Source organism: Chamaea fasciata, unplaced genomic scaffold (genome assembly GCF_029207755.1).
Source record: "Chamaea fasciata isolate MVZ Bird 193981 ecotype frontalis unplaced genomic scaffold, bChaFas1.0.hap1 SCAF_18, whole genome shotgun sequence".
NCBI lineage: Eukaryota > Metazoa > Chordata > Aves > Passeriformes > Sylviidae > Chamaea > Chamaea fasciata.
The window spans coordinates 10,869,742-10,897,346 of record NW_027094103.1 but is presented as its reverse complement, the minus strand read 5'-3'; the positions used below and the strand labels follow the sequence as shown (position 1 = coordinate 10,897,346).

At 46.4% G+C, this 27,605-nt stretch overlaps 1 protein-coding gene and 2 long non-coding RNA genes across 6 annotated transcripts; 1 reads left to right on the top strand and 2 right to left on the bottom strand.

Moving 5' to 3' along the window:
- Positions 1–48: 48 nt before the first annotated feature.
- RHOF (ras homolog family member F, filopodia associated) lies at positions 49–11,838 on the bottom strand. 2 transcript variants are annotated; one of them, XR_010723418.1, is made up of 6 exons: positions 11,605–11,830; positions 11,364–11,451; positions 5,174–5,283; positions 4,336–4,470; positions 2,870–3,175; positions 2,141–2,231 (listed from the first exon to the last, which is right to left on the bottom strand). XR_010723418.1 is itself a non-coding variant. In XM_066200108.1 (5 exons), exons 1-5 carry the CDS (start codon positions 11,767–11,769, stop codon positions 2,067–2,069), a joined length of 663 nt encoding a protein of 220 aa, XP_066056205.1. In that variant the 5' UTR covers positions 11,770–11,838; the 3' UTR covers positions 49–2,066. The 2 variants fall into 2 exon arrangements, 1 of the variants encoding a protein (XP_066056205.1); XM_066200108.1 differs by lacking the exon at positions 2,870–3,175 and having other exon boundaries at positions 49–2,231; positions 11,605–11,838.
- A 127-nt stretch (positions 11,839–11,965) lies between these two features.
- Positions 11,966–19,768, top strand: LOC136298948 (uncharacterized). Of its 2 annotated transcripts, none has more exons than XR_010723422.1 (4): positions 11,966–12,350; positions 12,441–12,677; positions 14,523–14,616; positions 19,681–19,768. It is a non-coding gene; the product is annotated as an uncharacterized lncRNA (long non-coding RNA). The 2 variants fall into 2 exon arrangements; XR_010723421.1 differs by lacking the exon at positions 19,681–19,768 and adding an exon at positions 18,491–18,559.
- LOC136298947 (uncharacterized) lies at positions 18,842–25,481 on the bottom strand. 2 transcript variants are annotated; one of them, XR_010723420.1, is made up of 3 exons: positions 23,068–25,481; positions 19,296–21,615; positions 18,842–18,920 (listed from the first exon to the last, which is right to left on the bottom strand). It is a non-coding gene; the product is annotated as an uncharacterized lncRNA (long non-coding RNA). The 2 variants fall into 2 exon arrangements; XR_010723419.1 differs by lacking the exon at positions 18,842–18,920 and having other exon boundaries at positions 20,622–21,615; positions 23,068–23,290; positions 24,306–25,481.
- Between the last annotated feature and the right edge of the window lie 2,124 nt (positions 25,482–27,605).

Genomic DNA, 27,605 nt, shown 5'->3' with positions numbered 1-27,605 from the left:
TTGGGTTGGTTTTTGAGGCACGATTCTGGAAAGGCCCAGCTCAAGTATTAAATCCTTTCTTTAGCTGCTGCACTTGTACCAGTAATGAAGAGAATGGAAACACTGGGTCAAGGGGATGGCAGGGGACAAACACTGACTGCTACGCTGCTAAAGTCCTTGTGCTGCTTGAATTTACACTCACTCATTGGAACACCCTTTTTTGGCTGCTGTGACTTCTGTACCTCCTCAGGCAGCTGCAGCACCGAGCTGCCTTGGGCCATGTCTTTCCCAGGAGTGGAGGCTTCCTTTGAGCCAGCACAAAGCCCAGACTGGGCACATCCTCTGGCAGAGTGGAAAACAGTGCCCTCCTCCCCAGAGTGTGCTCGCGGGGGGGCAGATAATGCACCACAGGCTTGCCGTGGATTCATCAGTTCTGTTGCTGCAAACTTGCAAAATTACCTTTGCTGTGTCACTGTCCTGTGGGCATGAACAATCAACTCCAATTTGCATATTTTCAATAGGTTTCACACCAGTTGGGTTGTATTTTGCTATTTTTGCACACCCTGTGAGGTTTGTTTGTTTTTTTTTTTTTAACTCCTTGAACTCTCAGCTTATGAAGTATGAATTGTTCTCTGTTGAGAGCAATGCTAGAACCTGCTTCTGCAGGGGTGAGTAACGTGAGTTCTGCAACCTGAGAAACTCAGATAAAAAAGCCAGAGAGATTTCCACTGTGGAGCTGATGGTGAACAGGTCACTTCCTGAACGTTGGTGTTTCAGTTTCATACTGCGTGAGGTGAGGGGTGGTTCTTTCACTCACAAGTGGAGAAAAGGCTGCACAATTCTCCAAGGTTTTGCTATAGTCAAGGATGTGCACAAGCTTCCAATTTAATTTTCCATTTTAGGCTCATAGGCATTCACAAACCTTAATTAAATCAATGCAAGTTAGGAGGAAAACGAAAAGAAAAAGGTTTTTTAAGGGTCAATCTGTTTACCCTGCATGTAAAACAATAATGATGGTTTCCTCCAAAAGAGTTTTGCAGCAGCTGGTCATGTACAGTTTGCCTTACACAGAAAGCTTTCAGCAACACCTGTGCTACAGGAACCTCATTTCCCCTCTCAGGTTTGGTTTATGATGACTACAAACTAGGGATTGCTCCTACAATCCGAGATCTCAGTGAGGGGATGTGCAAAAGAACCAGGAGAAACAAGGCACATGTACCAGGGTGTGCACTGGGAGCCTCCCTGATCTTGGGACAACTGACACCTTCATCACAAAAGGGAAAACTTTATACCAACAGAGGTGATTTCACAAATGAATGAATTTCTCCTCTAGTGTGCACCATGATTTGCATCTGTCTTGTATTAAATAATCTGTAAATGTTTATCATAAGATTGACTTGACATTACATGTAGTAGCTGCTTGGAGTACTTCTAAATTTGAGTGCTGTAAATTAACTATTTCCCATGATACTCCATTATTTAATTGGAGCAACTGATGTATTTCCATTGGTAAATGCCATTCCAGCAGCAGGCCTTGAAGAACTCTGAGGTGCAGCTCTGCAAAGCTGCTCCAGGGGGGTGGTGGATGTTCCATCTGCACTCAGGGGGCAGCTTGAGGCCTCCTCATGCCATTGCCACCAAATTAATTAACTCAAAAATGTTAAGACAAAACTTTGTCTCTACAAAGGTGCTTGATAAGCTGCTTTAACATTGCTTCTGAAAGGTGTGGGTTTTCTACTGGAAAAAGGCAGTAAATTGTAGCTCCAGCATCCCACAATTATTTTGCAGAGGAGGAAAAACCCCAGCACTAAGTTGTATAGTAGCAGTTGCTGTTCATTGCAGTTTCAGTAGTGAGTTGTTCACACTTGGAAGCAAAAGCCAGATGGGTGAAGGCACACAGCCGGAGTTAACTGTGATAAACAGCTTTGCAAACTCCGTGAGAACAATGTAACAAAAGTGCAAAAATACTAAAAATAATTAATTTTTAAAATAAACATTATCCTAGGAATACGAATATGTAAAAAAAATGGTTTTTGAAGTTAAACTATTTATAAAATCTGAATCCTTTGGCTCTCGTGCAGTCCAGATTATAACACTGAGCACACTTTCCGTTTCCTCTGGCCCTTGGCTTTCTTCATGGCACTCAGAGCAATGGTTGTGGCTTCTTTAAAAACATTTTCGATGTTCTCACGACATTTTGCTGAGCATTCCAGGTAAATTTCTGCATTAATCTCTTTGCAAGCTGCCTCACCCTAGAAAGAATAAAAAGGAAAGAAAAGATGCAAGTTCGGTGGATGAGAGAAGGAAGGTGAGTTGGGAAGAAAGGGAATTGATTTGTGTATCTTTGCAATCATGAAGAAAGAAGCTGCCTCTGAGTGCAGTGCTGGAGTGTGAGTGGCATTGGTAATAAACTGAAGCACTGTAAATAAACTTGGGGCTTTTCCACTATGCTGAACCAAAGCCTGGCCTAAGAGTTCAGAGCGTCAGAGACTCTTGAGATGCAGAGTCCTGATAGCACAAAAATATTCTCAGTATTGAATTTCTTTAAACTAAATGCTGAGGTAGGTACTTGAGCAAGGATAAGATGTCTACATGGTGGTATTTTTTTCAGGCCTGACCTTAACTATTCTGTGATGTCACCTTCAGTACTATGAATGTCACATGCAAGAACAGAATCTGCACTGATGCCTTGCCTTGTTTTGCTGGGGCACATGCAGGAACCTTGACTTCTGCTTTGAAGCATCACAAGGGCACAGCCAAAATCCTCATAAAAACAAACGGGTGCCTGCATTTCTCAGCCATGCAGTGGGAACAAGCTTGAATCTAAAATATTTTCCATGCAATGCTGGTTGTGTGAAATCACTACAGACAAAGCACAGTGATTTCTTACTTGTGATCCTTTTATTGTCCCTGCAGAGCCAGCCCCCAGGTTTGAATGCTTGTCAGCCTTTTACTGTGAATTCCAGATCTGCAACCCATGGCTCACAGACTCTGCATCTATTCATTATAATCTCTGGGAGTGGGATCACTTGGGCTTTTACTGGGGGGGTGTCGGTGTTGTTTCTTCATATTTAAGCAGTTTGTCTCCTTCATGTTGTTTGCAAGCTGCAGTGGTGGCAGATATTGTTCAGATCCTCTGTGCCTGGCATGGGCAGCACCACGTGGTATGGCTCAAGGTGCCATGAGCTGTAAAAAACTGAGGCAGAGCACATTTCAGGGAGGAAAAACCAAGTGAGAGGGCTCACATAGGAGACAAAGCTTGTATAACACATGGGTCCTTGAGTTTAACTGCATGAGGCCTCAGCAGACTGGCCAGAAGTGTCAGTTGCTTGCCTGGAACCTCTGACATATGAGGATGGTGAAGGGATTTATTCATGCAAACAAGGGACAATCTGCAACTGTTCACAGTGACAGGCTGGGACCTCATCTTGTGTGCAAGGGAGACGAACTAAAAGGCCCAGCATGGTTTTGTGGTGATGCAGTTGCAGTTTATTTTCCTGCTGTTTAGAAGTGGTGATTCACTCAAGGTCGTAGTGCACTTGACCCTGTACCCTGGATGTGTGTCTCAGTTTGAAAGCTGCTGTTCTTGCTCTGAGGTGAGAGGAGAAGGATGACTTTGTAGTTTAGCAAAAAGAAAAATTGGAGGACCAGAGCAGAAAGGTCCTGTGTGACATGGGACAAGCTGTTCCATCACTGTTTCTCCCATACCTATGACAGCTATGTCACTGACAAAACACTACTCATAAATCTCATTGATTCATAATACTCAGAGATACTGATAATATGTCGTTTTCTTAAGATTACTTTAGAGACATCAAAACACAGTCCTTCATGTCAGAGAAACCTTGTACATGTTCTTGCTATTGGCCTTGAAAGGATTTATTTTGAAGTAGGATTTGCAAAATACATTTATTCCAGAACAGTCAGTGTATTTAATACTGGAATGTGTTTCCTAACATCTCCAGTCTTTATCACAGTGCTGATCAAAGCACCAGTGATGGCTGCAATTTAGGCTAATAACAGTTAGGAAGGAAGTCCAGCAAACCTGTTAAGGCTTCAAACTTGTAACAGAAATAACCCAGCTGTGAAAGAAGAATGAGATGTAAAGAGCATAGAAGGCAGATCGCCATGTCCTTTAAAGCAGCTCATATTTCTCTTTACTTTGGCACTAAAAATAGGTGGTGATTTGACCACTTCCAAAGAGAACTTACAGAAACCTCCGTTAGTGCCATCAGTCATTTCTTTACCGGGATCACCTAACTTTGCAGTGTCTGTGATCATACCTGTGAGGAGCAATGCCATCGTGTGCTTTATCTCCTGCCAAGAGGCCACCACTTCAGGAAGACTGAAGTTTACCTGCTTGTAGGTGATGGGTTCCTGCCTGGCAGCCCTGAGCTTGCGCAGCTGCTCCTTGTCCTTCCGAAGGTCTGTCTTGCAGCCGATCAGCACGAGCGGCACACCCCGGCAGAAGTGATTCACTTCAGGATACCACTGGGGGTAGAAAAACAAAACTTTTACATCTGGACTTTATTTTGTTGTTTGTTTCCTGAAATCAAAACAGTACAGACAAGCAGCATTTAATGTAAGCTGGGGGGGGGGGGGGGGGGGGGGGGGGGCTGACATGCACTATTTACATCTCAGAAATATTTAAAAGTCCTACCCAAAGTCAGCTGCTTTATAAAAACATAGTGGCATCTGTCTCTATGCCAAAATGTTTATTTACCATCTGTTTAAATTCTGAGGAGCTCCTCTAAAGTCACATTTAAAAACAGAATTTGGACTAAGTCTTGCTTTGTTTTCCTGGTGCTATGTCCAAGAATGCTTTGGAGCTTTGAGAAATCCCAGCACAGAGAAGTGGTTGCTCTCATCTCTCCCCTGCAATTAAACACACATGTGATGGAAGCAGTCTTGACTCTAAGATGTGCAATGTTGGTTGTGTGACATTGCTACAGATAAAGCAGTGATTTCATTGCTGGTGTTTGATCTTTTTAGTGAGAGCTGACCCCAGTTCTGAGCACTTAGGAGCCATGGAGAGGTAAGCACCAGGTCTAAGGTCTGTGACCTGCAGCTCAGCACATGATGAGTGATCTGGGCATCTACACACCCAGGGTACAGGACACTAAAAGCACCAGCATTTCTAATGTGACATTTTGTCATCTATCAGGCACGTGTAATTCATTTAGAAGCCTCTTACCTTGGCTGCTACATTATCATAGCTAGTGGGGTTCATGACATCGTAACAAATTAACACGACATTGGTGCTGTGGTAAGAAAGTGGCCGCAGCCGATCGTAGTCCTCCTGCCCTGCAACACATAGGATGGTTTGGATGAAGAAATCTCTGTCCTGAACAAGCAGAACACATACTTGAGATCAAGAACAATGGTACTATAATCGCACAGACTGCAAATTTTTCATACTTGTAAAATTCCTTGAGTACAGGAGATTCCGCCTCACTGACAAAACTGATGGCTTAGGATACAGAACACGTCCTTGGCGGGATTTTTTTAATAAAAAGCCTGCTTTGTCCACCTGCTGAGGACTTAGAAGCAGTTCTAAACACCGACTGCCAAGTTGCTGCCCCAAAATAAAGTCATCAGGAGGAATCTGACAATCATTATTAAATATTTTCAGCTTGACAGTGGCAGTCCCCAAAATCATTTGCACATGTGATGCTGTAAGGAGAAGAAACACTGTATTTGCTAGACAGGAATGGTGAAGTAGAAGCCTTAGTGGCAAACTTGCTTTTCCCAGCCTGGTGAGTGGAGAGGAAGCCGCGATTACACACAGGATTTTACAAGCCTTGCTGCAGCATGAGCCAGGCTTAACTGGCCTTTGAAGCAGGACTCCCCAGCAGATCTAAGGGAATTCTGCTGAATTCTGGAAAAGCAGGGGATTTGTCATACTTCTGATTAGGGATATTCTGGCACGTGATGCGACAAGAGGAAGCTGATTTGCTTCAGACCTGTTCTCTTTCCCTTACAGTAATCACCGTGCCGGAGTCTGAAGGTGTCTTGCTTTGAGAGATTAAGTTCAAGAAAGCAGTAATTCCCAGATACAGCTGGCAGCTCAGGGAAAGAAAAGCCCAATCTTTTTCATTTAATAAGGAAGAAAGCATGATTCAAAGAGTCTGTAGAAGGTGTATTTATCATCTGAATGCTGGAATCAGGTACATGTCTGTCACGTACTGAATTTCCACGAGGAGAACTGGGAGTGCTGTTCCTTCCCACGATCACCACAATCCACACACAGACCAGAAACTGCCCTACAGGGAAGTTCCACATCTCAAATCTTCAGGCTGATATTTCAAATGAAGGAATGCAGAAAATTTCAGTGTGCCCCAACTTTACAGCAACAATTCCTGCTTTGGCACCTGCCTCAGTCCAAAGTCATGTACCCATCACTTGCCAACATTTTTGTCTCCAGTCTGAAGAACTGCATATACCAGAAGGCCAATACTATTACAGTCTTTTTCTCCCTTCCTTATTTTAAATGATTGGTTGTGATACAGTTTATTCCAAGGCAATCCCTGCTGGATAAACCATCGCTCAGTCTGCCTGAGATCTTTGCGCAATGGGAATCTTGGATTTGGACCACTTCGTATTTAGGTTTCCACAAGACCCATGTGCTCTGTGGGGAGGTGCAGAACAAAGAGGGATTGATCCCTCAGGGTTTAATCCAGAAATAATACACAATTGACAAAATTATGCATGTTGTATAAACATTCAGAGCAAAGACTGTACTGTTTATCCCTTCTTATTTTCCCAATCCATCTACTAGTTTGCAACCAATTTGCCATTTTTGTTGCTGAGATAATCCCTTAAATGCATTAAACACATCAGGTGCCAAACTTTTTCTTTCTCTCTCCTAACTTCCTCTAGTGCTGTGTAAAGTTTTCCTTACTGCAATTCAGGCCTCCGAGTTTCTAACAACATAGCTTGTAAAATTAAAAAGGCCCTCCGAGTTGTTGTTGGCAATTTATGAGGCAGACAGGCCTGTCCCCTTGGGAGAAACATGTTTATTTGCTTGGAATCAGAACAAACCCCTAAATTCACACTCTCCTGGATGGGATAACAGAAAAAGTGTCTTTAATTATGTGACACAAGATGTTGTATTGCAAGTCAAAAACTATAGAATATGCCCCGGTGAGCTGCTCCTTCATCTTCAAATCCAGCTTTGCAGTTAGGAGTTTTTAAGCAAACAATAGATGGATGAGAAAATGCTGTATGAAACACGTGTGCACTTGGAATGTTGGATACAGAGCACAGAACAGGGTGGGGTGCAGAGAGCAGAGGGGGAAGGTGAGGTGGCAATTGCTTAACCTGTGTGTGTTACAGTCCTGTGGTTGCAGCACTCACGGGCAAGGAGAAGGAAGTTGCTCTTTAGGAGCTCAGATGCAGCTCCTCAGCTGCTGAGGATGTAAGGGAACCCAGATCAGGCTGTGTCTAAACATAGACATCCCCCTCTCTGAAAACAATCCCTTTCACCCCTGTCCTCAAGTGCTGCTGGTGAAATGCAAGGAAGGGCCTGGGAGACTTTTTTTTCTCTGTAAAGCTGCTCAGTCTGTGGTCAGAGCTAATTTAGCACAAATTTAGGTCTTTTTACTGAAAGAGTTTTAAAAAGGAGAAATAAGGGTGAACCTAAGAAGTAACTGAATATCTAGGCAAAGCCCTGTGTGTGCTTCCTTAAACACAGGAGCTGTTTTCTTTCCCCAGTTAACACAAAACATGCTGTGGAGGAGTTGGTTAAATATCTGCCTACGTGAGCACATCTGTGACCCCTCTGTCTTCCTCAATTCATCATACTATCAGAGACTTCAGGATTTTCCAAAGAAAAAAACTCCACCCAGCTGAATTCACCTAAAATTTGCCATTTCTCTGCCAAGCTCCCAGTCCTGCGTGCCTTGGGGAGATGCTGCGTAACCACACCACTGCAGTCAGGTGCTGTGGTGGGGAGGGAGGTGATGGCTGAGGGTGAACAGAAGAAGTGAAACCACAGGTCTCAGTCTCATGTGCACGTTCACCTCTGTCTGCTCTTCCTCACTCCTTTGCCCACTCATCACCAAAGAAGTGTTGGCCTGTGAGCTGCTTGCCAGCTATGGGGGTTTTTTTTTCCCTATTCAGCTCAAAACAAACTGGGAAACAGACATTCTTGGCAGGAAGAAAACTGGTAGAAGAGGATGCTTGGGGCAGGAGGGGCACATGTCAGTTATAAAACTGGGGTTTTTGTCTCACTCAGGCATGACTTCCCTCTCAAAGTTATGAGAAAAATATTCTCACATTCACTGGCTTTTAAATTTTCTCTGAAGACCTCGTGCATCTGTCATCAGAGACCTGAGAAACCTTGCTGGTGGCCTTCCATGTGTTTCCTGTGAGGCAGAGAAAGTAGCCACAATGGTGAAGCATTACTTCCTCCCCAGCGCAGCAGTGCTCTGCTCTCTGTTCTGAGAAATTTCCTGCACCAGAAATTGAGCCTCGTGTCTGAACTGCACCTAGAGCATTGACACTGCTCCTCTGGCATGGAAAAACTACAGAGTTCATTTACCTCTCAGTGCCTCTGCCTCTGTCATGCACAGTTGGAAATGGAAGCTTCTAACTGAAAAAGCAGCAGCAAAGACTGCTTGCAGACCAGAATGTTACAAAGCATTTACACATTGCTTACGTGTACCACCAACTTCCTGCAACAGCAAGAAATGTTTGAATGAGGAAGACACAGCAGCACGGCACAAAACTCTCACCAAAAATTCTTTTTCCGGTACATTTTAGACTAATCCGTTAAGTTAATTTGTTACCAAAATTCTTGTGAAGGAAAGAATACCTTTTGTATCTTGAAACGTTTGTTTCTTAAGCTTTTTGTTTGTGTCCTCCTTCCTCAGTAAGTAGGACAAGCTCAAAGGTTTGAGCTGCACAGAACTTGACAATACAAAGAGTCCTCCCAACTTTAAACAGCCCATGGAGCTGAACCTATCCTCTACCTTTCCATGATGCTCAAGTACATCAAGGTCTATTTAGTGTTGCTCCAAGCAAGATCCTAAAAATACACAGCTCTGGGTCCCGGTCTAACCCTCAAGGAACTCAATGTCAGTTTTGTACTATTAAAAACAGGATGAGATTAAAACGTGCTCAAGTGAGTCCTTCCTCTCCTCAGTTACAGAAAGAGGTTGAAAAGCTTCTTGAATTAAAATTTGACAGAGTTTACAGATATGTAACATACAACTGCGTAAGCAGCTTTGAAACAGAACCAAAATTCAGGTTTTCCCCCTTGCCAGTCAAATGTCTTAACCCGGGTGACAATTTCTCTGCTTTCTTTCTTGCTGTGTCTTATGGAAAGCAAAAGAAATTTAACAGGAAGGGAGGAGACAAGTGTCAACAGCCCCAGGAAACTTGTAGCCTTGTGGCCATGATGCTGTTTTGGGGGGTGAAAAATGTTGAGTTTCAAGGCTTCCAGATCAGAGATGGAAAGCAAGTGCTCTTTCACGCCATCAACGGCAGCTCCACTTCCCAAAGTGTCTCACAAGACACAAAATACACCCCACTGTTCTTCAGTGGAGCACTGCTTTGGTCCAAATCAGTTTTCACAGCTGTGATTTCAGTGTGGAAGGTACACACTGCCTGATAGTTACATGCATGAACTGGGAAATTACAGGACGTGGGGTAATGGTTTTGAACTATCAGAGGGCAGATTTGCAATAGATATAAAGCAGAATTTCTTCACAACGAGGCACAGGCTGCCCAGAGAAGCTGTGGCTGCTTTATCCATGAAAACGTCCAAGGTCAGCTTGGACAGGGCCCTGAGCAACCTGATCTAGTTAAAGATGTCCTTGTTCATTGCACAGGGGCTGGATTAGATGACCTTTAAAGGTCCCTTCCCACCCAAACTGTTCTGATTCTCCGATAAACCACCAGCACCAGGCTCAGTGAGCTGTCCCTGGGCTGCTGGTGGCTGCAGGTCTCATGCAGAGTTGAACTCTGAGACACAAGGAGCTGTGCACTCCTGCCAGGCTCAGGAGAGCTCGGTGCTGCAATGCTGGACCTGCCCAGCCCACCGCCATCTCCAGATCCAGCCCGTGCTCCTTGCAGCCTGGAAGAGACTTCAAAGGCAAACGCTGGAATGTGTGGCACGAGGATTTTAAATGAGAGCTAGGAATTATGTAACAGGCAAAAAATCCACACTGACAGCAAACAAACATAAAAATGACAAGTGCAGTGGCGGGTTCTTGGTGCCAACACCCTGTCTTAAGGAAATCCCTCTTTGGTTGCTCACGCCAGGTTCCAGTCCTTCTCTTTTCCTCTAACACTTGGACCCAAACCCCATGCCATTCGGTAGAAGGTATGTTCTCCCAACTAAATGGACTTAGAACAGTAACACTGACACAACAAGACACAATTGGCAAATTGGGTGCTCAGGATCTTACCACACTGTAGTAAAAATGAGCGGCGAAGATCACTTTTAGATTAAAAGCCTTTTAAATTATGTTTTCAGCTATCACGTACAGTATGCAAGAAGGTAAGTGTGTTTTATTACTATTAAAAATGACTGGACTGCATCCGGTTCTTATTTGCCTTGGTGTAAATTTGGAACAACTCCACAGGCTTGAACTGAAACAGATGATTTACACTGAGCTGAAACCAGGCACGTGTCAGTTTTAGGGTTCATTTAGGAACGCAGCTGGATAACAGAGTCTGGCAACTTCAAGTGAAGTTGAACACAAACCATTTCACAAGCCCCTCAAATGAACCTGAACAACTATCAGCATTTTCAAATAACTTTTACTGCCACAGCCTTTTGATTTTGAACACAAACCAGCCTTTTTCTCCTTCCCTATTCAACACATGGCAGCAGATTAAAATATTTTCCTGGTTGATTGTATTATGTTTTGCATCTGGGAATTGGGTTTTAATACTTCCAGATATGTTTGCTATTTGATGTTTCTGAATTAATTGGGTTGTTAAGATAACGAATGAGTCGATGACCAGAACTGCCATGAGACAATCGATCCTTTTTTTTCCTGGAAGGCACATTGATATGCAACAGGTAACGGTGGTTGGTTTGTTTGTACTTTAGTCTCTAGCAGCCTTACCTGCAATGCTACGGTTAAACTATCCAGGTAGAGAAGCAATTTAAAAATCTGTCCATCTTTACAGTCTTCAAATATTGGTCTGGTTTAAGCTGACACTGACAAATCTGCCGGAACAGAAATGGGGGTGCATTCACCGGAGCAACACTTTATAGGAATACAGTTTCTGCTTATTTGCCTTTAGTTACAAAAGGCTGGGCTGGGTTTGGACTCAGTCCCAGGCCAATGTCCCGAGTGGTGCCATCGCAGTGGCCACACAGGAGCTGCCCCTCGCAGCCCGCCGGCGGTCGGGAAAGTGGAACCCCTTACCTGCGGTGTCGTACAGGTTCAGGGTGATCTCTTTCTTCCCCACCGTCACACTGGTTGTGTACTTCTCAAAAACGGAGGGCGCGTATTGCTGCAAAGGGAGGAGAACGAACCCGATGATCTCAAAGGCCTTTTCCAACCTTAACGGACTCTGCGATGGCGAGAAGCCGTGCTGGCGGGGCCCAAGCGCTGGGGCCGGCGCCGGCTGCGGCCCCCCAGCTCCGCGGGGGTGGCAGCCCCTCACCTCGGGGAAGGAGCCCTTGGCATACACCATCAGCAGCGACGTCTTCCCGCAGCCTCCATCGCCCACGACCACCACCTTCAACTCCCTCCTGCCCGACGGGGCGGCCGCGGGGCCGCGGGGCCGCTCCGCCGCGCCCTCGGGCACGGCCCCGTTGGCCGCGTCCATGGAGCGGGAGCGGAGCGGGCCCGCTGAGGGCGCAGCGCGGCCGGGGCCGGGCTCCTCTCCCCCTCGGCGCCCGGGGCGGGCACAGAGCCGCCCGCGCCCCGCCGGGGATTGGCCGCGGCGGGACTGCCACCGCCTCAGGTGCCTCAGGGCCCCGCCCGGGCCCCCCGGGACACTGAGGGAGCCTCTCCCGGGCCTGGGGCCTCACCGCCGGCCCGCAGGCTGCGGCTGCTCGGCAAGGCCCCTCAGACACGCCGGGGCTGCTCCGCCCGTCCCGCCGGGCAGCCCTCGAGGCTCCCTGCCCCGTCCTCCGTCCCTTTGCCCTTCCACCCACACACCCCATCCCCATTTATTTATTCCCCTTCCATTTGTTCCCACTGGGAGCCCCTCCAGCGCCGCGCTGGGTCCCTCCAAGCGGCCGGCGCTGAGGGGCCGCTCCAGTTCCGATGTGTGTCCAGTCCCGAGGCCGAGCGGTGCCAGGACCGTGAGGGCAGGAGGAGACCCCCGAGACCCCCCCGGAATGACACCTCGGCGCTGGCACTGGCGGTGGCTCACTGCTTGTTTTCCACTGATTTATCGCTTGGGTAAGAACCGACAGCTCTGCTCATCGTCTGCTCACCGCCCAAGGTGTGAGTTACAGCGAAAATAACTGGGATTTCTCATTTCAATTGCAGAGATGTGGTGACGCCAGGCTTCCACGTGGCGTTTATTTGGTACCGTGGAAAGCAGAGGACCACAACTGCTGGATTGCGTTTGGCTCCAATGCACAGGTCAGGGGAGTGACACTGAGTTTCGGACAGATCTGCTCAGGTGCAAATCTACCACCATTCAGCACCAAAAAAAAAAGAAAAAGAAAAAAAAAAAAAGCACATTTCTTTCCTGGCAGGAATTAGCAGTGTGCTCTATCTTAGGTAAGTTTGTTTTTAAGAAATAAAAATTTCCTCTAATTTCTTTTTTTGAATGGCACTTGTGGGAATAGCAGCAAACCCCTAAGGACACGCTCGGGTGTAGCAAGACCGTTTAATTCAACTACGAAAAAACAAAACAAAACCACAATTCGAGTAGGGCTTTTCATTTTCCCCTGCGCGGTTGTGTCACTAGATGGCCTTCCAGACCAAATACAAACACCACTGCACTCGGGCAAGGAGGATCCTGCTTTGTGCGCAGGGCAAACAAAAAGCTAGAAAAGGATATTTCTGCAACAGACAACAAGAAGGACCTGTAATACCCAACAAAGTGTCATCTAACTCAAATTACAATAATAAAAAAGCGGTTAAATTCACACCTATTTAAAATTCGCCATTTTTACTGAGAAAAAAGTTGATGCAAGCACGTAGAAACTGTCAAAAAATGCTTTACGAGCCACAGTCTTATAAATCTTATCTGGAACACAGGAAAAGCCATGAGCTCCTGTCCACTGTGATGGCTGAGAGCATTCCGATGGCACAGGAATGGATGGGCCAGGAAAGAATTTTTTTTTATCCCGTAATGATTTATTTGGACCTGGCTCAAACCCAGTATCACACTATCCATGATACAATCAGCAGGTAGAGTTAACAGTCTTCCTGTAACTGAAGAATTCAGGTTTGTTCTTTTTTTTTCCAAGTCAGTTATTGCCATAAAGGGGACTTTGGGGGGGATAAAAGTATTTTGTGGTTCATTATTAATTTGTGGGGTTTTGCTTTCTCTCTTCTTTTTTTTTTTTTTCAAGTCTCGCAAAACCATCTTTACATTTCTCACAGCTTTGTGTTCTCATACATTTTTTACTTAAGGAAACTTTTAGATTTGTGCACCTTTAGATTTGGGGTGAAACAACATAAAATGAGCAGATTACAAATACAACTGTAAACACTCCAAACTCTGTTTTTAAGTAATGGATTTTCTACTTGTAATGAGTTAACTTAGTATGGATGAAATACAACATTTCAGTGTCTCAGGTACTTAATTTTAATTAACAGCCATGCAGTGCTTTAGGCACATCATTTGGGTTTGGGCAAAAGCTGAGCCTATTGCGCTGACTCCAAAAAAAGCAAAATGTAAAATGGAATTGTGCCACCAATTTAAATGGAAGATAATTCAACCCTCTATTACTAATTGCAAGTGTCCTTCTCTAGTTCAGTTTTGGCCTGTATATTGATTTTGTCACAAGTTCTTTCATCAAAAGCTTACACATCTGCAGCTCAGGGGTCAATGTGTGTGTGGAGATTCTCAGTGAGCACAACAAACCCAGGGCATTAGTGGGGTATGGAAAATATCCGTGCTCCAATCTTGGTGCCAATTTGTTGCTTCCTGATCACCAAGGAAAAAGTTAAGAAGGAGTGAAAGGTTAGTACACTGCTTAGGAAAACTGCAGGGAGTTTGTGATTTTTAAAAGATGCTTTAACAGTCTGGGATGGTATTGATGGGTAATTCAGGTTAGTTATGAAAATACCCCAAAAAAGACTCACAGATTAGGTTCAGTGTTGTTTGCACACATCATCTGCTGCATACACATATTGTTAGTTCATTTGGTAACACAAACTGGACAAGAATGGGGACCTGTTCTTCCCTTTTGTCTTCAGAACCATGTCTTTGAAATACACTTTTTTTTTCATAACACACACCCCAGTTTACAAAGACTTCCACATAACAACAACTAACCCCATTTATGCCCAAGGAAATATTCATAAACGTAGTTAAGAAAGTGCATAACAAGACAGAGCCTTAAATATTTATTTTTTAACATTACCAGTGACATTAATTACTTGTGTTTTCAGCTATGAATTCCCACTACAGCACGTACTGAGCAAGAGAAATGCCTTGAAAAATTCACAATAGGAAAGACAGACCCTAAGGAATGGGATTTACCAAGTAAGTCAAGTGAATCTCTGATAAATTTCACATGTTGCACAGGGCCAACAATTGCTTGTTGTGTGCACACAGACTTACTGAGGGAGAGTCTCTGCCCCATGGAATTAAGTATGGACAGGGCACAGAAGGAAGGGAGAATTATGATGTGGGAGAGCTGAACTGTCCCTGCACACAGCACAAAGTTCTGGCGACAGAATCAGTGTGAGAGGAGAAGCCTGCAACAAAGGCTCAAGGTGATTCCTCCTGTTTACAGAACAAATGAACAAAATCGTTTTTCAGTTGTGCTTTTGCTCGCAGTGCCAACACTGCTCTGACCCTCACTAAACCCTCCACACAATTTCCAAAATTGAAGCTCCCCGGCGTCCTTGACTTTCAGCTGCTTCTCAGCCTCCATTTCTGCAGTGCTTCTCGCTGTTCCTCTCGCACATGCAGAGCTCAACCATCTGGTCCTCATGGCCTGATATTTTACACACATGCCCCCACCCCGAAAAATCCCTTGGGCCACATGATTCACCATCTATTCAAACCTTGCCATGTGCCTGGTTTTTTTGTGTAGCAGCTCCTACTGATGTAAATCCCTTGTTCCATAAGGGCTCTCAATTGCCTTTTTCACTGAAGGCAAGGTGGCTGTGACACCTGCCAGTCTCTGAGACGTTTAACCCAACCTAAAACATTATTACATTGTTGTTTAGCTGAGTAGGAACCATACTTTTTTTCCCAGTGGGAAGTGCTGCCAGAAAGGCATTAACTTTCTAGACTATTAAGTAATATGGAAAAATTATATTTCAATAAGAAAATTTCCTTTCTGCCTTTTCGTGCCTTAGAAATAGTTCCTGTTTCACTTGGCTCAAGCAGCCCCTGCACTAAATCAGTGCAGAAATTTTTGGATAAACTCTATGTAAAATCTGTCCAATAGCTACCAGGGAGTTCAGAGGGTTGGGAAAGAAAACAGGACAAGGGTTTGCAAAGGGAGGTGTGAGACAAATTAAGACACACAACTCAGCGAAATCAGGCAGAGAATATTCAGGCACTCTGATGTAGTTTGGACAAACTTTATTCATAAAGCACACACTCATGATTACCTTGTCAACAGCTATTTAGAGGGAACACAAACTGCTTTTAGTTATTTTCTCTGGTATTTTTTAAATCAGGGGTGCCAGCCGTGTGGGCCAAATATGGCCTACCTGATACCTGATTTCACCTTTCATTGGAAACTGAGTTCTTGGCTTTGCAGTTGTGGGGGAAAACCACCCCTTTTTACAAACCTGAAGTAAAGCAGCATGGTAACATCTCATCCAGATACAGCAGGTGCTTAGAGGCAGTTCCAAGTTTCTGTTGCTCACTAAAGCGTGAACTCTCAAGCCAAATTCTGTTGTGAAAAATGGGGAACACAAGGTTAGGATCATCCTATGCTTTTCTGGAACATCAAACACAATGAGTGATCTCTGAAAAGCATGAAATGAACAGGCAAGTGTCTGCCAACACCTCCACAGCTCTGCCCCACGGATCTGGGGATGTGTGTGTCCCAGATGTGCTGGCATGGGTACCCTGAGCCACGGGCAGGAATTGGTCACCACAGGCTGGCAGAGCCACCACAGCAATGCTGGATCTCATCCCCTGCCTCTGTGCTGGGAAGGCAATCTGGAGGTCTGGCAGAGAGAGAGGGATTCAGAACGCCTCGTTTCAGGTGACATCTGCAGTTGTGTTTGCCTTGGGAGCTGGGCTGGGTTTTGCCATGGGAACAGGCAGAAGCAGCGGGTTCAGGAGTGAGGCACAGCCTTGCTTGTGGTTGACAGAGATATGGGGTCTGCTACAGATCTGCATGAAGTTAGCCACCATCAGATGCTCTTTTGCATGCAGATCTTCAGCAGAGAACACATCCCATCAGGAAGCAATTTGGGGAAATTTAGGGGAAAAGGCTACAAATGGCTTTGCTTGCAACACAGTGCATTCTTAGCCAGTATCCAAACAATCCCTTTAGTATAACCTCTAAAATCCCTCTGGCTTAGGCCTTCCTGTGTTTTCATTACCAAACACTCCACCTAACCCAGCAAGCATGAAGATATTTTTTTCAAAATTGGAGTGCTCTCTGCAGTATCTGCCTCCTTCAGATCACTTTTCCCTTCTCTCGTTCCCAAATTATGCAATTCCTTGTGGATAGAGATATTTTCCTTTAATGTACTTGCTGGTTCAGAAACAAAGGAAGACTGAACCCAAGAGGAGTGTGTGTTAATTAAGATGACCGCAGCACCAGGGTAGGAGTTGCATTCAGCTGCTTTAGCTTACACAGGAGGGATTAATATGGAGTGAGTCAACTGTGGATTGCCAAATCTATGTTACGCTCCCCAAAATTCTGTTGGAAGATTTCTCTAAACCTGAAGCATGTGGAGTTGTACTTTTTTGTGTGGCTGTAGAGAACATCAAGTTTAAGTGAACCCGAGCTTGGCTTCCTAAATATGCTTTTCACTGTGTGAGCTACAGTGCAGCCTGAACAAGTGTGTGTTTTACAGAGTCATGAGTCAGGCTTTGATCAACACCTCATTCCTGCACTCTTGCACCTGGCCCAGGCAGGAAGCTCTCAAACCTTCTGGACAAGGATGTGGGGAAACTGGGAATATTCATAGGGGGAGAATAAAAGACGGTGAAGTAGGCTATAAGAGGATGGACTGTGGATGAAATAGGGACATGTTCTTGCTGAGTAATGCATAGCACTGACATTAAAGGGCAGTTAACGTGAAGTCCGCATCCTCCTCTCTGTTGTCTGTGCAAACTTCCCACAGGAAGGCAGCAATGGCAGACTGAAGAGATGATAAAATCCTCTGTGTATATGGGGGACACCACAATTTCTGCCGGTTTTTTGCAGAGTGTTGGATGTATGGCTAGAGCTAAGCGGGAAGCACTTCCTCTGTCGTTTTCTTGCTGGCAAGATGCTCATTCATAGAGGTGGAGGTTTGGCAGGAGCTAGAGGAGCTTGTGGCTCGTCAGAGCAAGGCCAGGCAAATAACAGGCCCAGAATGAATTTTTTCTCAGACCTGAGAGCAGTCATAACCTGGCCAGAGCAAACCCTGACAGGAACAGCGATGCTCAGAGCAGGTTAATTAATAACTTGAGGCGCTGGAAATAAAACCAGGTTGTAATTGAGTGATGTTTGCTTTAGAGCTGTGATTCTTGGCCTGTGCCTGGTTTGTGGGAGCTGGTTGTGCTGACAGTGCAGAGTGGCCTGGCTGGATGTCCTCGCTGAGAGTCACCAGAGCGGGTCAGGAAGGTGTTCAAGCAGAGGTGTGGGATGCTGGGGGCAGGCACAGGTCAGACCCAAGCTGACAGTGCTGGGTCTGGCATGCTGCCCTGCCCTGCTCCACACCTCTGTCCTTGATGGCACATTTCCTGTGCGTTTCACCCTTCCTACACACATCTCACCCTTCCTGAATCTCCTCATAACATCGGGCACATTGTCAAGTTCCTCATTGCTTATTGGGATTAACATAGTAGCTCTGATTTCTTAAGGTTGGGAGATTTCCTGGTTAAAACTGTTCTAATTAAACTTACATCTCTCATAAGGCTAAAAATGCCCCTGTGTGAGTGGCAGCTGGATCTGCTTGTAAAATGTCAGTGCCCCAAGACCTTTAATGGTCTTGGGAGTCTAACAATAGTACAGGCAGTGCCTGTTCAAAGATAAGAGCTCCAAGCAAATGGAAGAAGGAAGCAAATACAGCATCCCCACGAATCAGACATCTTAGACAAAAATTTTCTAAGTTACAGAAAACATCTGGCCGTGTATTTGTCAAGTACTTTATTGGCTTGAACTACACACACAGCATCCAGAGCAAATAATTTTCACTCTAAGTCCAAGTGGGCACCTCCATTTTCCTTTTAGGACTCAGTTTTGGACCTGGAGAAAAGTGTTCTCAGTCGAAAGGCCTCCAAGCAAGCCTGGGCCGGTCACAGCAGAGCAACAGCTGCAGGAGCTTAAATTCCTCTCCCCACCCTGCTGTACAAGCCGTGCCCCTCAGTCCTGTGCCTGGAGCAGAGGAATGTCCAGCTTTCCTGCTTCCCTGCCAGCTCCACTGGCATTTCCTATTCCACAGGCAATTGCACGTTAAGCACTGACACCATGAAGTGCCTTTTCATGTGGGCAGTGGTGATGGAACTGAGGATCCCTTTCGGTCAGAACCCCCTGCAGAACCTTGGGACACTTTTTTCACTCCTCTTTATGCAACACGTCAGGCGCTTGTGATAATTTATTGCCACAGGAACCACTTCCTGCACGCCGCTAACTGCGAGTCGTTCCGGACTGCTGGCAGGCACTGCCCAGGAAAGGGAAAAATGCTCAGGGGAAGGTGTCAGGGAGCAAAGAGAACCCTGTCCTGCATCAGCAGCTCCCAGGAGAGAGACAGGCAGAAATGCAGCAATGCCTGTGTGGATTTAGTGGAAACAAACTTCAGTTAGAAACTAGCAATGGCCTGCCCTCTTGAAGGTTAAAACAATGAAAATACCTGGAAGGGGTATTTTAATTTAAAGTTTACCTAAAAAAGGAAGAAAACCCCAAAGGTAAAGCAAGTTCAAAAATAACTCAGAAAGCAAAGATAAGAACAGAGCCTGCAGGAGTAAAGGCTGAACAAAAGGCATGGGCCGTGAAAGGAGAAAATCACAAATGGCAGGGGTTGAAATGTAAAACCTACAGTTCAGTGTGAAACATGAAGGATGCTGTTGTATTCCACACCTCCTCTTCCTGGGTGTAGCTGTCTCCACAAGGTGAAGGGCAGTAATGAATCAAGCTCCTTCCCTCTTCCTGTTATTCAATTCAATTATTCGCAGGCTGTGCAAGTTCTGCTTTATTTCCCCTCTCCATATGCCACACTCTCCTCCTGGTTGTTGGTTTGTTTTTTTTTTTTCAAATTCTGAACTGTGCCTTTGGCCTCTCTCCCATTCCTTTCTCCTCGGTGTGTGCCCCCCTGCTCTGCCAGGATCTGCTGTCTTTGTAACCTCCGCTGTGCACATATGCTGGCTCTCCCCTCCCCTCCTGCCACCCCCTGCTCCACCGAGTGTCCCTTCTCCCCGCTCCAGCGTTTCTGCCAGCGGCTCCGTGAGCCAGCCAGGAACGGAACGATTTTGCCATGGCCACTGCTCCCGTCTCCATGCTGCCGGCTCCTCTCCAGCGATCAAGGGGAACCCGTGCTGCTCCCCTCGTACTGCACAGGCAGAGACAACCCTGCAGCTGCTTAGCAACTGGGAGCTGCTACAGCGCAGCAGCACAGGGAGCCAGGGACGGCACAGCCTTCACCCACCCGGCGCCTTCGGGATCACTCGGCTGCAACCCAGGGCTCGGGGGACCAGCTGGGGCACTCCCCACTGTCCTGTCAAACAATAAGTCAAGATGCAAATCCTTAACTGCAGGATTGAGAGCGGTGGTGGCAATGTCAAGGGCAAAACAAAGTCCTGGTCTCGTGTCACATCGCTCCAGTGGGAAGACACAGCTCTGATTTGTAGGCTGAACTCATTCCATTTGATCTTTGTCATCGGTTTCTGGCTGCAGCGTTTTATACTCCATCACTTATAATCAGAATGTTCCTTGTATGTGCTGCATGTGTTAAAATGGCTCCCAGGTCCCCAGCTACCATCATATCCAGACTGTTTAATGAAGTGTCCAGAGACACAAGTAATTTAATGCACAAATATCCTTTTAGATTACTTATTTGTATCTTCATTTCCTTTTGATGAAAGCTTTGTAAGTGCCCAGCGTCTTTAAATGGTACGTTCTTTTCATTCTTTCTCTTTTATTTTTTGTGAAACTGTACTGTTCAGGGGCCATGAAGCACTGAATTGTTTTGTAATTCGATGGCTTTAGAATGCTGATTAGAATTGCCAAGCGTCTTGATTTATTTCATTATTTTTATAAGCTTGAAAGCATTCTAAAAAATAACCAGTTCTACATCCTGATAGGATGACAGCATTTCAATAGCAGCTGCATTTCAATAGGCAAGAAGCAACACAAAACATTCTGCAAGTCAGGTGTTGAAACAGCTTCTTTATTCCTTTATAGCTTAAGAAAGATTAGATCTCTGAAAGAACTCACTTCCCTACCTTACAGAGGTGGCTTTGTCATAATACTTGCAGAAATAAATATGATCACATACAGCTTAAAAAGTAACACCCCCCCAGCTCTGGCAAATAGCCAACCTATCCATCAAAATTTGTCTGGATCTTAAACACAGTAAATGTTTGTTGCACTGTTGGGTGTCACCATGCATCCCTGCACCTCGGCAGCCAAGCAGCACAGCCTAGTGATTCCCTGTCATTGTTCAAGGCTCACATCCCATGCATCCTCAGAGCGTGCTGGGACACAGGTGAAATCTGTCAGCAGGTTGCTTATTCTGGCTGACAATTCCCCAGACAGATCATCTGCTGTTCTTAGGAAGGAATGAAAAATTTCATGGCACGAAAATCTGAACAGACAAATACCCTGTCCATATTCCTACTCGATATTCCTTGGATATTCTTAGCCTGGTTTCCTAAAAATAAAGCTGTCTAATGGGACTGTGTGGTTCTGTGTAATTTTCCCCCCTCCTTCCTCCAATCTCAATCAAATTTGGCAGAGGGGAAGAAGTCCCTAGTGTATTTAGGTCTTGAATGAACAGCTGGATACAGAGTATGTAGTGAGGCATCACCTCTAAAAAACCCCGTCTAACAGGAAGGTCTCAAAATGTACTTTGTAACCACCCTGCTCCAGACCTCTCATCTTTCTTTTATGGGTCCTGCAACCACCTGTTTTGTGCTCTGCATTATTTAATGGCTACATAATAGACACCAGGGCAGGCAAGTGTTGCAGTGTGCCTCTGGCTCCCTTCCAGCTCCTAAACTGGGCTTTCTTCCCGTGCAACTGGGGTGTGGCAAGGGATGGTGCAGAACCAGACCTCCTCCTGACACAATATTGACACAGCTGAGGTGTGTGTACACACACCCGGAACCAGGAAACGCCCACAGTGCAGATAGGTTGTTTATCTGGAAGAAAACATAAAATCATAACCAACCAAGTTTGTAGGTGACACCAAGCAGTATCAAGAGGGAGTATCAAATAAAAACATTAATTTAAAAAAGGCCACTGCAAAGCAGCAACGCTAAGAATTTTCAAGAGGACCAGAGTAAAGCCATACATGCAAAACAAAGAGCACAATCCTACAGTACAGGGTTGTCATCCTAAGAAGGAGCAGATCCGAGAGTGTTTTAGCAGCCCTGCTGGGAAACCAGCTGAACATGGGCTGGAGTAATCCCTGGATGCCTGACACACAGATCTGAGCCAGGAGGGCTGTCGGCTCGGGCATGGTCACTGCCGATGGCTCTGTCCCCTTCTGCCCAGATCAAAATGGTGACAAACTGGGGCAGGAACAATTACAGGATTAGTAAAGATGGACCCGAGGGGGAGCTCTGCAGCCTGCAACGGAGTGTTTAAATGCTCAACTTGCACACAGCTACGAGGAGATGGAAATCTGGTCATGGAGCATTCCTCTGCCAAGGAGACTGAGGGACAGACACATGCAGAAACTGAAAGCAGAAACTAGACAAGTTTAAAAAGGTACTTTGATTTCTAGTCTGTCAGGTAGATTTTTGATGGAAACTATTAACCCTTATTTTATCCCCTTCCGCAGTCCATTTGAAAATGAAAATCTGATCTTTATCTAAGATGCAGCTATGCTGCAGTTAAATTCTTTCAAATGAGACAAAGCAAAAGCTTCACAAAAATCCAGAGACCTGCATAATGCAGGAAGTTGAACCAGATGAACCTTGGTCTCTTTTGTCTTTTATAATCTATTAATCTAGTTTCCTTGCACAAGCAGTGGATTGTGACTTGAAAACCTTCAATATAAAGGATTCTGTGTACAAGGCAGTCTAAAACAAAATGTTGTAAACAGTCAGGATCATTGTTTGGCAGAACAGCTGCATATTTTTTTATTTCACTTTGCCTCTCAATCTAATTTGCTCTTGTTGCAACACTTTGCCAAAGAAATTAAATCACTTCTTATTGATAACAGACAGTGATATAATTAGCATAAGAGTTTTCCACTCAACAATGCCAGGCAGGGACGCTGTGGGCAAGAACAAACTCCTTTGCTTCAAGAATGTGCACAGAATCACCACAAGCTGTTCAGAGAAAAAAAATCTTCCTCTCACCCCCCCCCTCCCCACTTTTCCCTGAAAGATCTCTTTATCTAAAGAGTCTCACGCAGCAAACCAGGGTCAGTCTAACTCAAGTATGAAAGTCTGGTTTGACCTTTCTGGGATTTAAACACAGTGTACCAGAACATTTCGCTTTTCAGATACGAGGTTCAGCCATGAAACCACCCACTCTGAGAGCACAACTGGTCTCAACTGCCTTGGTGACTTTTAAACTACACTAAACATTATACTCATTTAGAAACGCTAAAAAACGGAAAGAAATTTTCGGCTCAGACTTACAAAAACAACTTGCAGAAGTGCTGAGGACCCACACAACTCACTGGGGCGGCACGGCAGGCTCGCTGTCCAGCGCCTGCTGCCCCAGCAATTTCTGGCCCTGCTTTGCACGTACGCAGCGCCAGGCACACGCGTTAGGACCTCTCCCAGCTGGAGCACTTCATGGATTCTACCACCGGGAACAGCAGTCCTGGACAATGATTAATCGCAGACAAAGATCAGAGTCCTGGAAAAACATGCAGAGAGATGCGAGTACAGACAAAGCTGTCTAAGCTCCCACAGTATTATGGTCTGGCTGTGTCGCTTCAAAGCTGCGTTAGGCAGAGCTGGCTTGCTTCAGGGTTGAACAGATCAACGTTACGGTTTAAATGCTGGTATTGCTAACAGCAAAACATATATTTAAACATAAATCTTAAATCCCAGGAAGGTTAATAGCCCGATGCTGTTTAAATATGCCTTTTTTAGTCGCTTCACGTGCTGACTTAACTCATTACGATGCAAGCTGCAGAAACCTTTTCACTACAGTTCAAAAACCCCTGCAAACACGAGCCCAGCTCTGCGCCGTACTTTGATCTACACGTCGCCTCTTTCGGCCATTTCCAGGAAGCTGAAATGCTTTTCACCTCTATTGAGAGATACCAGAGGAGCATTTTAATGGTGTTCAGCTAAGAACAACGTCACCGTTCCTTCCGATTTAGCCAGCAGACGGTCACTGGGAGCCGCCGTGACCCGGGCCGGGTGCTCAGCGCTGGCTCCAGCGCGGGCCCGGCGCTCCCGGCCGGGCAGGGACCGAGCGGCGGCTCGGGCGGCCCCGGCTCCGAGCGCCGCAGCCCCCGACAGGGCTCGCAGCGCTGCAACGCCAGCGTGGCACTGCAGAAAGCGCTTTGGTTTTGTTGTTGGTTTGTTTGGTTCTCTCCCCCTCCATGGGAACGTGTTCTGTTTAGTGCGGACGGTTTGTCGCTTGTTCTCGACATAGAGCCTGACCCGGTGAGGAGCGAGGGGGGGAGCGAGGAATGGAGCGATGAGCGCAGTTGTTGCGAAAGGCGCGGGCTGCGGTGCCTCCTTCGCGGCAGCACCCTGCTCCCTCGCAGGGAAACAACCTTGAGCCTCGGCACATACCACAGCACAGGTTGTACAAACCCACGGAGCGGCTGGTGCTGAGCCGCAGGAACTGCGGGCAGGGCGCACCCTGCCCGGCACATGCCGCTCCCGCAGACAGCCTCTGCCAAGCAGCCACTTACCTTCACCCTCCCTCAGAGTCCGCAGGACGGTCCTGCTCTAGCCTGACCAGGGAGGCCACCTCTCTACAGTGTTTGCTTTTCCTCCCTGTCCTGCCCTCTGAAGTGGTTGCTCAAGCCAGGCTTTCCTGGCTCACCTACTCTGGGTCTGCAGTGAGCACAAGCTGCAATTCCCCGCGGAGCACAGCGAGGCTTGTGAAGTTCCGAGATAACCCACAGCCTCCACCCAAAGCGAGCTGCAGCAGAATCTGCTCGGGGGGGGAAAAAATCCCACCAAAAAACAAATCACAAGGAGAAAGAAAAAAAAAAAAAAAAGAAAGAAAAAAAATAGGAAAAAAAAAAAGACGCCACATGTAACACCTCATCGGGCCATGGCGGCTCCACTGCAGCGCGGCACCGGCTCCGCGCCAGCCCTGCCCGTGCGGGCCCGGGGAGCTCGGCGCTGCAGGCCGGAGGAGGCAGGGCAGCGCTGCCCCGGCTGGGTGATGGCGGAGGGGGGAACAGCCCAGGAGAGGCAGAGAAGGAAAACAACAAAGAGCCATGTGACGGGGAGCGGCGGCCGCGCTCCCCCCGGCGCACCCGCTCCGGGCGGGGAGGTGGCGGCGCCGCCCGGCCCCTCCCGCGGCCAGCGCTGCTGGTTCCCCCCGTCCCCCACACTGCCTGGGCTTTAATTTTTTTGTGCATTTTATCTTTTTCCCCCGGTGTTTGTGCGTGTGGGGAGAAGGGGGGTGTTGTTGTTTGTTCCTCTTTTCCCCCCCCCTTTGCATTAGGCGACTTCCATGGCTCGGTGTTTATAAAGAGAGCGGGAGGCTGCGGCGGGGGAAGGGCAGTGTTATTTATAGCAGCCGGGGCTGCGCCGGCATTATCCGAGCTGCCTTTGTCCTCCCGGCCGGCCGCCCCCCCGCCCGGCCCGGCTGGAGCACTGCCAGCGCCGCTGCCGCAGGGCGCTCCCGCCATGTTGAGCGCGAGGAGAAAGCCGCCGCTGCCTGCCCGGCTTCGCCCTTCCACAGCCCCTCACAAAGTGCTGGGGGAAGGGGGGGGCGGGAAAGGGAAAAAAAAAAACCCCCAACAAACCCAAACCACCCCAAATCCACCATTTCCCTGCAGCGCCCGGGACGCGGAGCGCCGGGAGGCAGGGGGGGGAGAGCCCGCCGCGCCACCGCCCAGCGCTGAGGAGAACGCGGCGCCGAAGGGAAGGAGAAGCCATGATGGCGGCTGCCCTCACACAACACGGAGCGCGACCGGGAGCGCCGTGCCCGCCGCCGGCCGCCCCTCCCGCCGCCCGGGACGCGGTGCTGCCGCAGCCTTTCACATAATAAACCCACCAGAATTCGGCGGGGAGGCCATTTTCGTGGGCTGGGTGGCGGCACTAAAGCACAACTTCTGTGAATATCAACTGCGTCACGGCTCTCCATCTGTAACACTCAGGCTGCAAAGGGTCCCTCACTTGGAAGGAAACTCCCTCATTTTGGATATACTTCCAGACCTCCTTTTTCCCCCCTCTCTCCAAGTCACTGCCTCTCGGTATGAAGGATTTTACAGTGCTTTCTAGGGAGACATCCGCCATTAAGACTCACCGTCGTGAAAAACACCCCCCCATTTTGTTGCCTGTTTTTTGTCGAGCTTCTGTAATTAGACGGATAAAACATGTAAGGGATCCCTACCACCACCACCGCCTTCTCGCCTTTTTTAACATCAACTTCACTAACATCTTACTGTTCACAGGCAGATTTTTTTATTCTTTTTTTTTTTTTTTTTTTTTTTTGGTGCTTTCAATTTAACAGCCACGTAATGCCTGCAATGGATTCACAGCGTCTCTCCGCACAAAAAAAAAAAAACCAAACCCAAACCCACCCAGGGCTGAGGACGACCAAGAGCTTTGTGCAGAAAGAAAAATCAAATCCCTCCCTGAAAACAGACGTTTCAGAGGCACTGTTAGGTGTTTCTGAGGAGAAGGAGATCGCCACCGCTTTCAGACGACCATTGGGATCTTTCCACCCAGGACAATACCATTAGCTACAGGCCTGGGCTATTTGTTCCTCTGCAAGGGCAAAAGGGTTTACTTACCCGCACACCATAGTTGAATGGAGCTCTGAAGGTGAAGTTGTTACTCTTTTTTAAAATAATGGCTATAAATATATATATGATCTGTATCACCACTTCTCTCTTAAGTTTGCGAGACAAAGTGGATCTTGTTAAGATTAAGTTACGGATCTTTGTATGGCAGTGGTCTAGCATCAAAAAAAAAAAAAAAGAGGAAAAAAAAAAGGGGGAAAAAAAGCTATAGAAAAAGTCCAGCTATGTTGACTGACCGTACACAGGCGAGGACTCCTGCTCGAGGCTTAAATCTACCTTCCTGTGGCAGATTTACTCTGTACATAAAAAGGACGTTCAGTGTTTTTCCACAGAGCACGCAGACACTAAAAATATTCTCCTCAATAGTTTTAGACTGCACATGTCAGTGTGAAAACACCTAGTTAACATTTACTGGTTCTTAACAACTTTTAAGCATATCTTAGCCAAATAGTTCGCTTTATAAGTAAAATATTTCAAAAAGCATAAATTGGTTTAAACAGACAAAAACATAAGACATGCAAATGAAGGCTTAGCAATAAGGAGCACTTCAGTAACATTAACATGAAAACTACACTTAGCAAGGACAGAATGGATTGGGTACTTACAATGTAAGAGGAAAGAAAGAGAAAAAGCTTATAATACTAAAATTGCCTTATTTTTTTGCCAGAATTCACTATTCCTATACCTATATTTAAAACATTACCTTTTAAGCACGAAAGGAGTTAATAAAAATGGCCAGGAATCAAGTGTTTAATACAGGAGAGGAGTCTCTCAAATTTATTGTTCAGTCATCAGAGCTGCTTAAAGCTTAAAAACTCCCAAAACAACAAAAAAATATAAAAAGAATGTATTTACTCTTTTTTTGTTGGCATTCGAAATTGTTAACTGCTGACATAGGGTGTGCCATGACCTAGTTACACAAGACAAAGATGGATCCCGAATCATAAGGGAGAAAAAAAAAATCCGCATTACTCTTTTTTTTTTTTTTTGGTTAAGGGTTTGAGGTATATATATATATATATTTAAATCCTCCTTCTTCAGTGAGTCGTCTGGCACCGTGCTAGAGGCTCCCACCACCCCGCGTGGTGTGGATTCACATGGCGGATCCCCCTTTATGGAACAAAGGAAAAGCCCAGTTGGCCATTTCGCTCCACTGCAGAAAAATGGCTGCGGGTCCCGCGGCCTCTCCTTGGCTTCTGCCGCGCGGTGCTTTTACCCCGCCGCCTA

Excerpts from the sequence above, each read along its gene's own strand:
- RHOF (XM_066200108.1), bottom strand. The coding sequence starts at position 11,769 with ATGGACGCGGCCAACGGGGCCGTGCCCGAGGGCGCGGCGGAGCGGCCC. Across the intron at positions 11,452-11,604 it reads CCAAGGGCTCCTTCCCCGAG|CAATACGCGCCCTCCGTTTT; the intron begins GTGAGGGGCTGC and ends CTCCCTTTGCAG. Across the intron at positions 4,471-5,173 it reads ATGATAATGTAGCAGCCAAG|TGGTATCCTGAAGTGAATCA; the intron begins GTAAGAGGCTTC and ends TTCTACCCCCAG.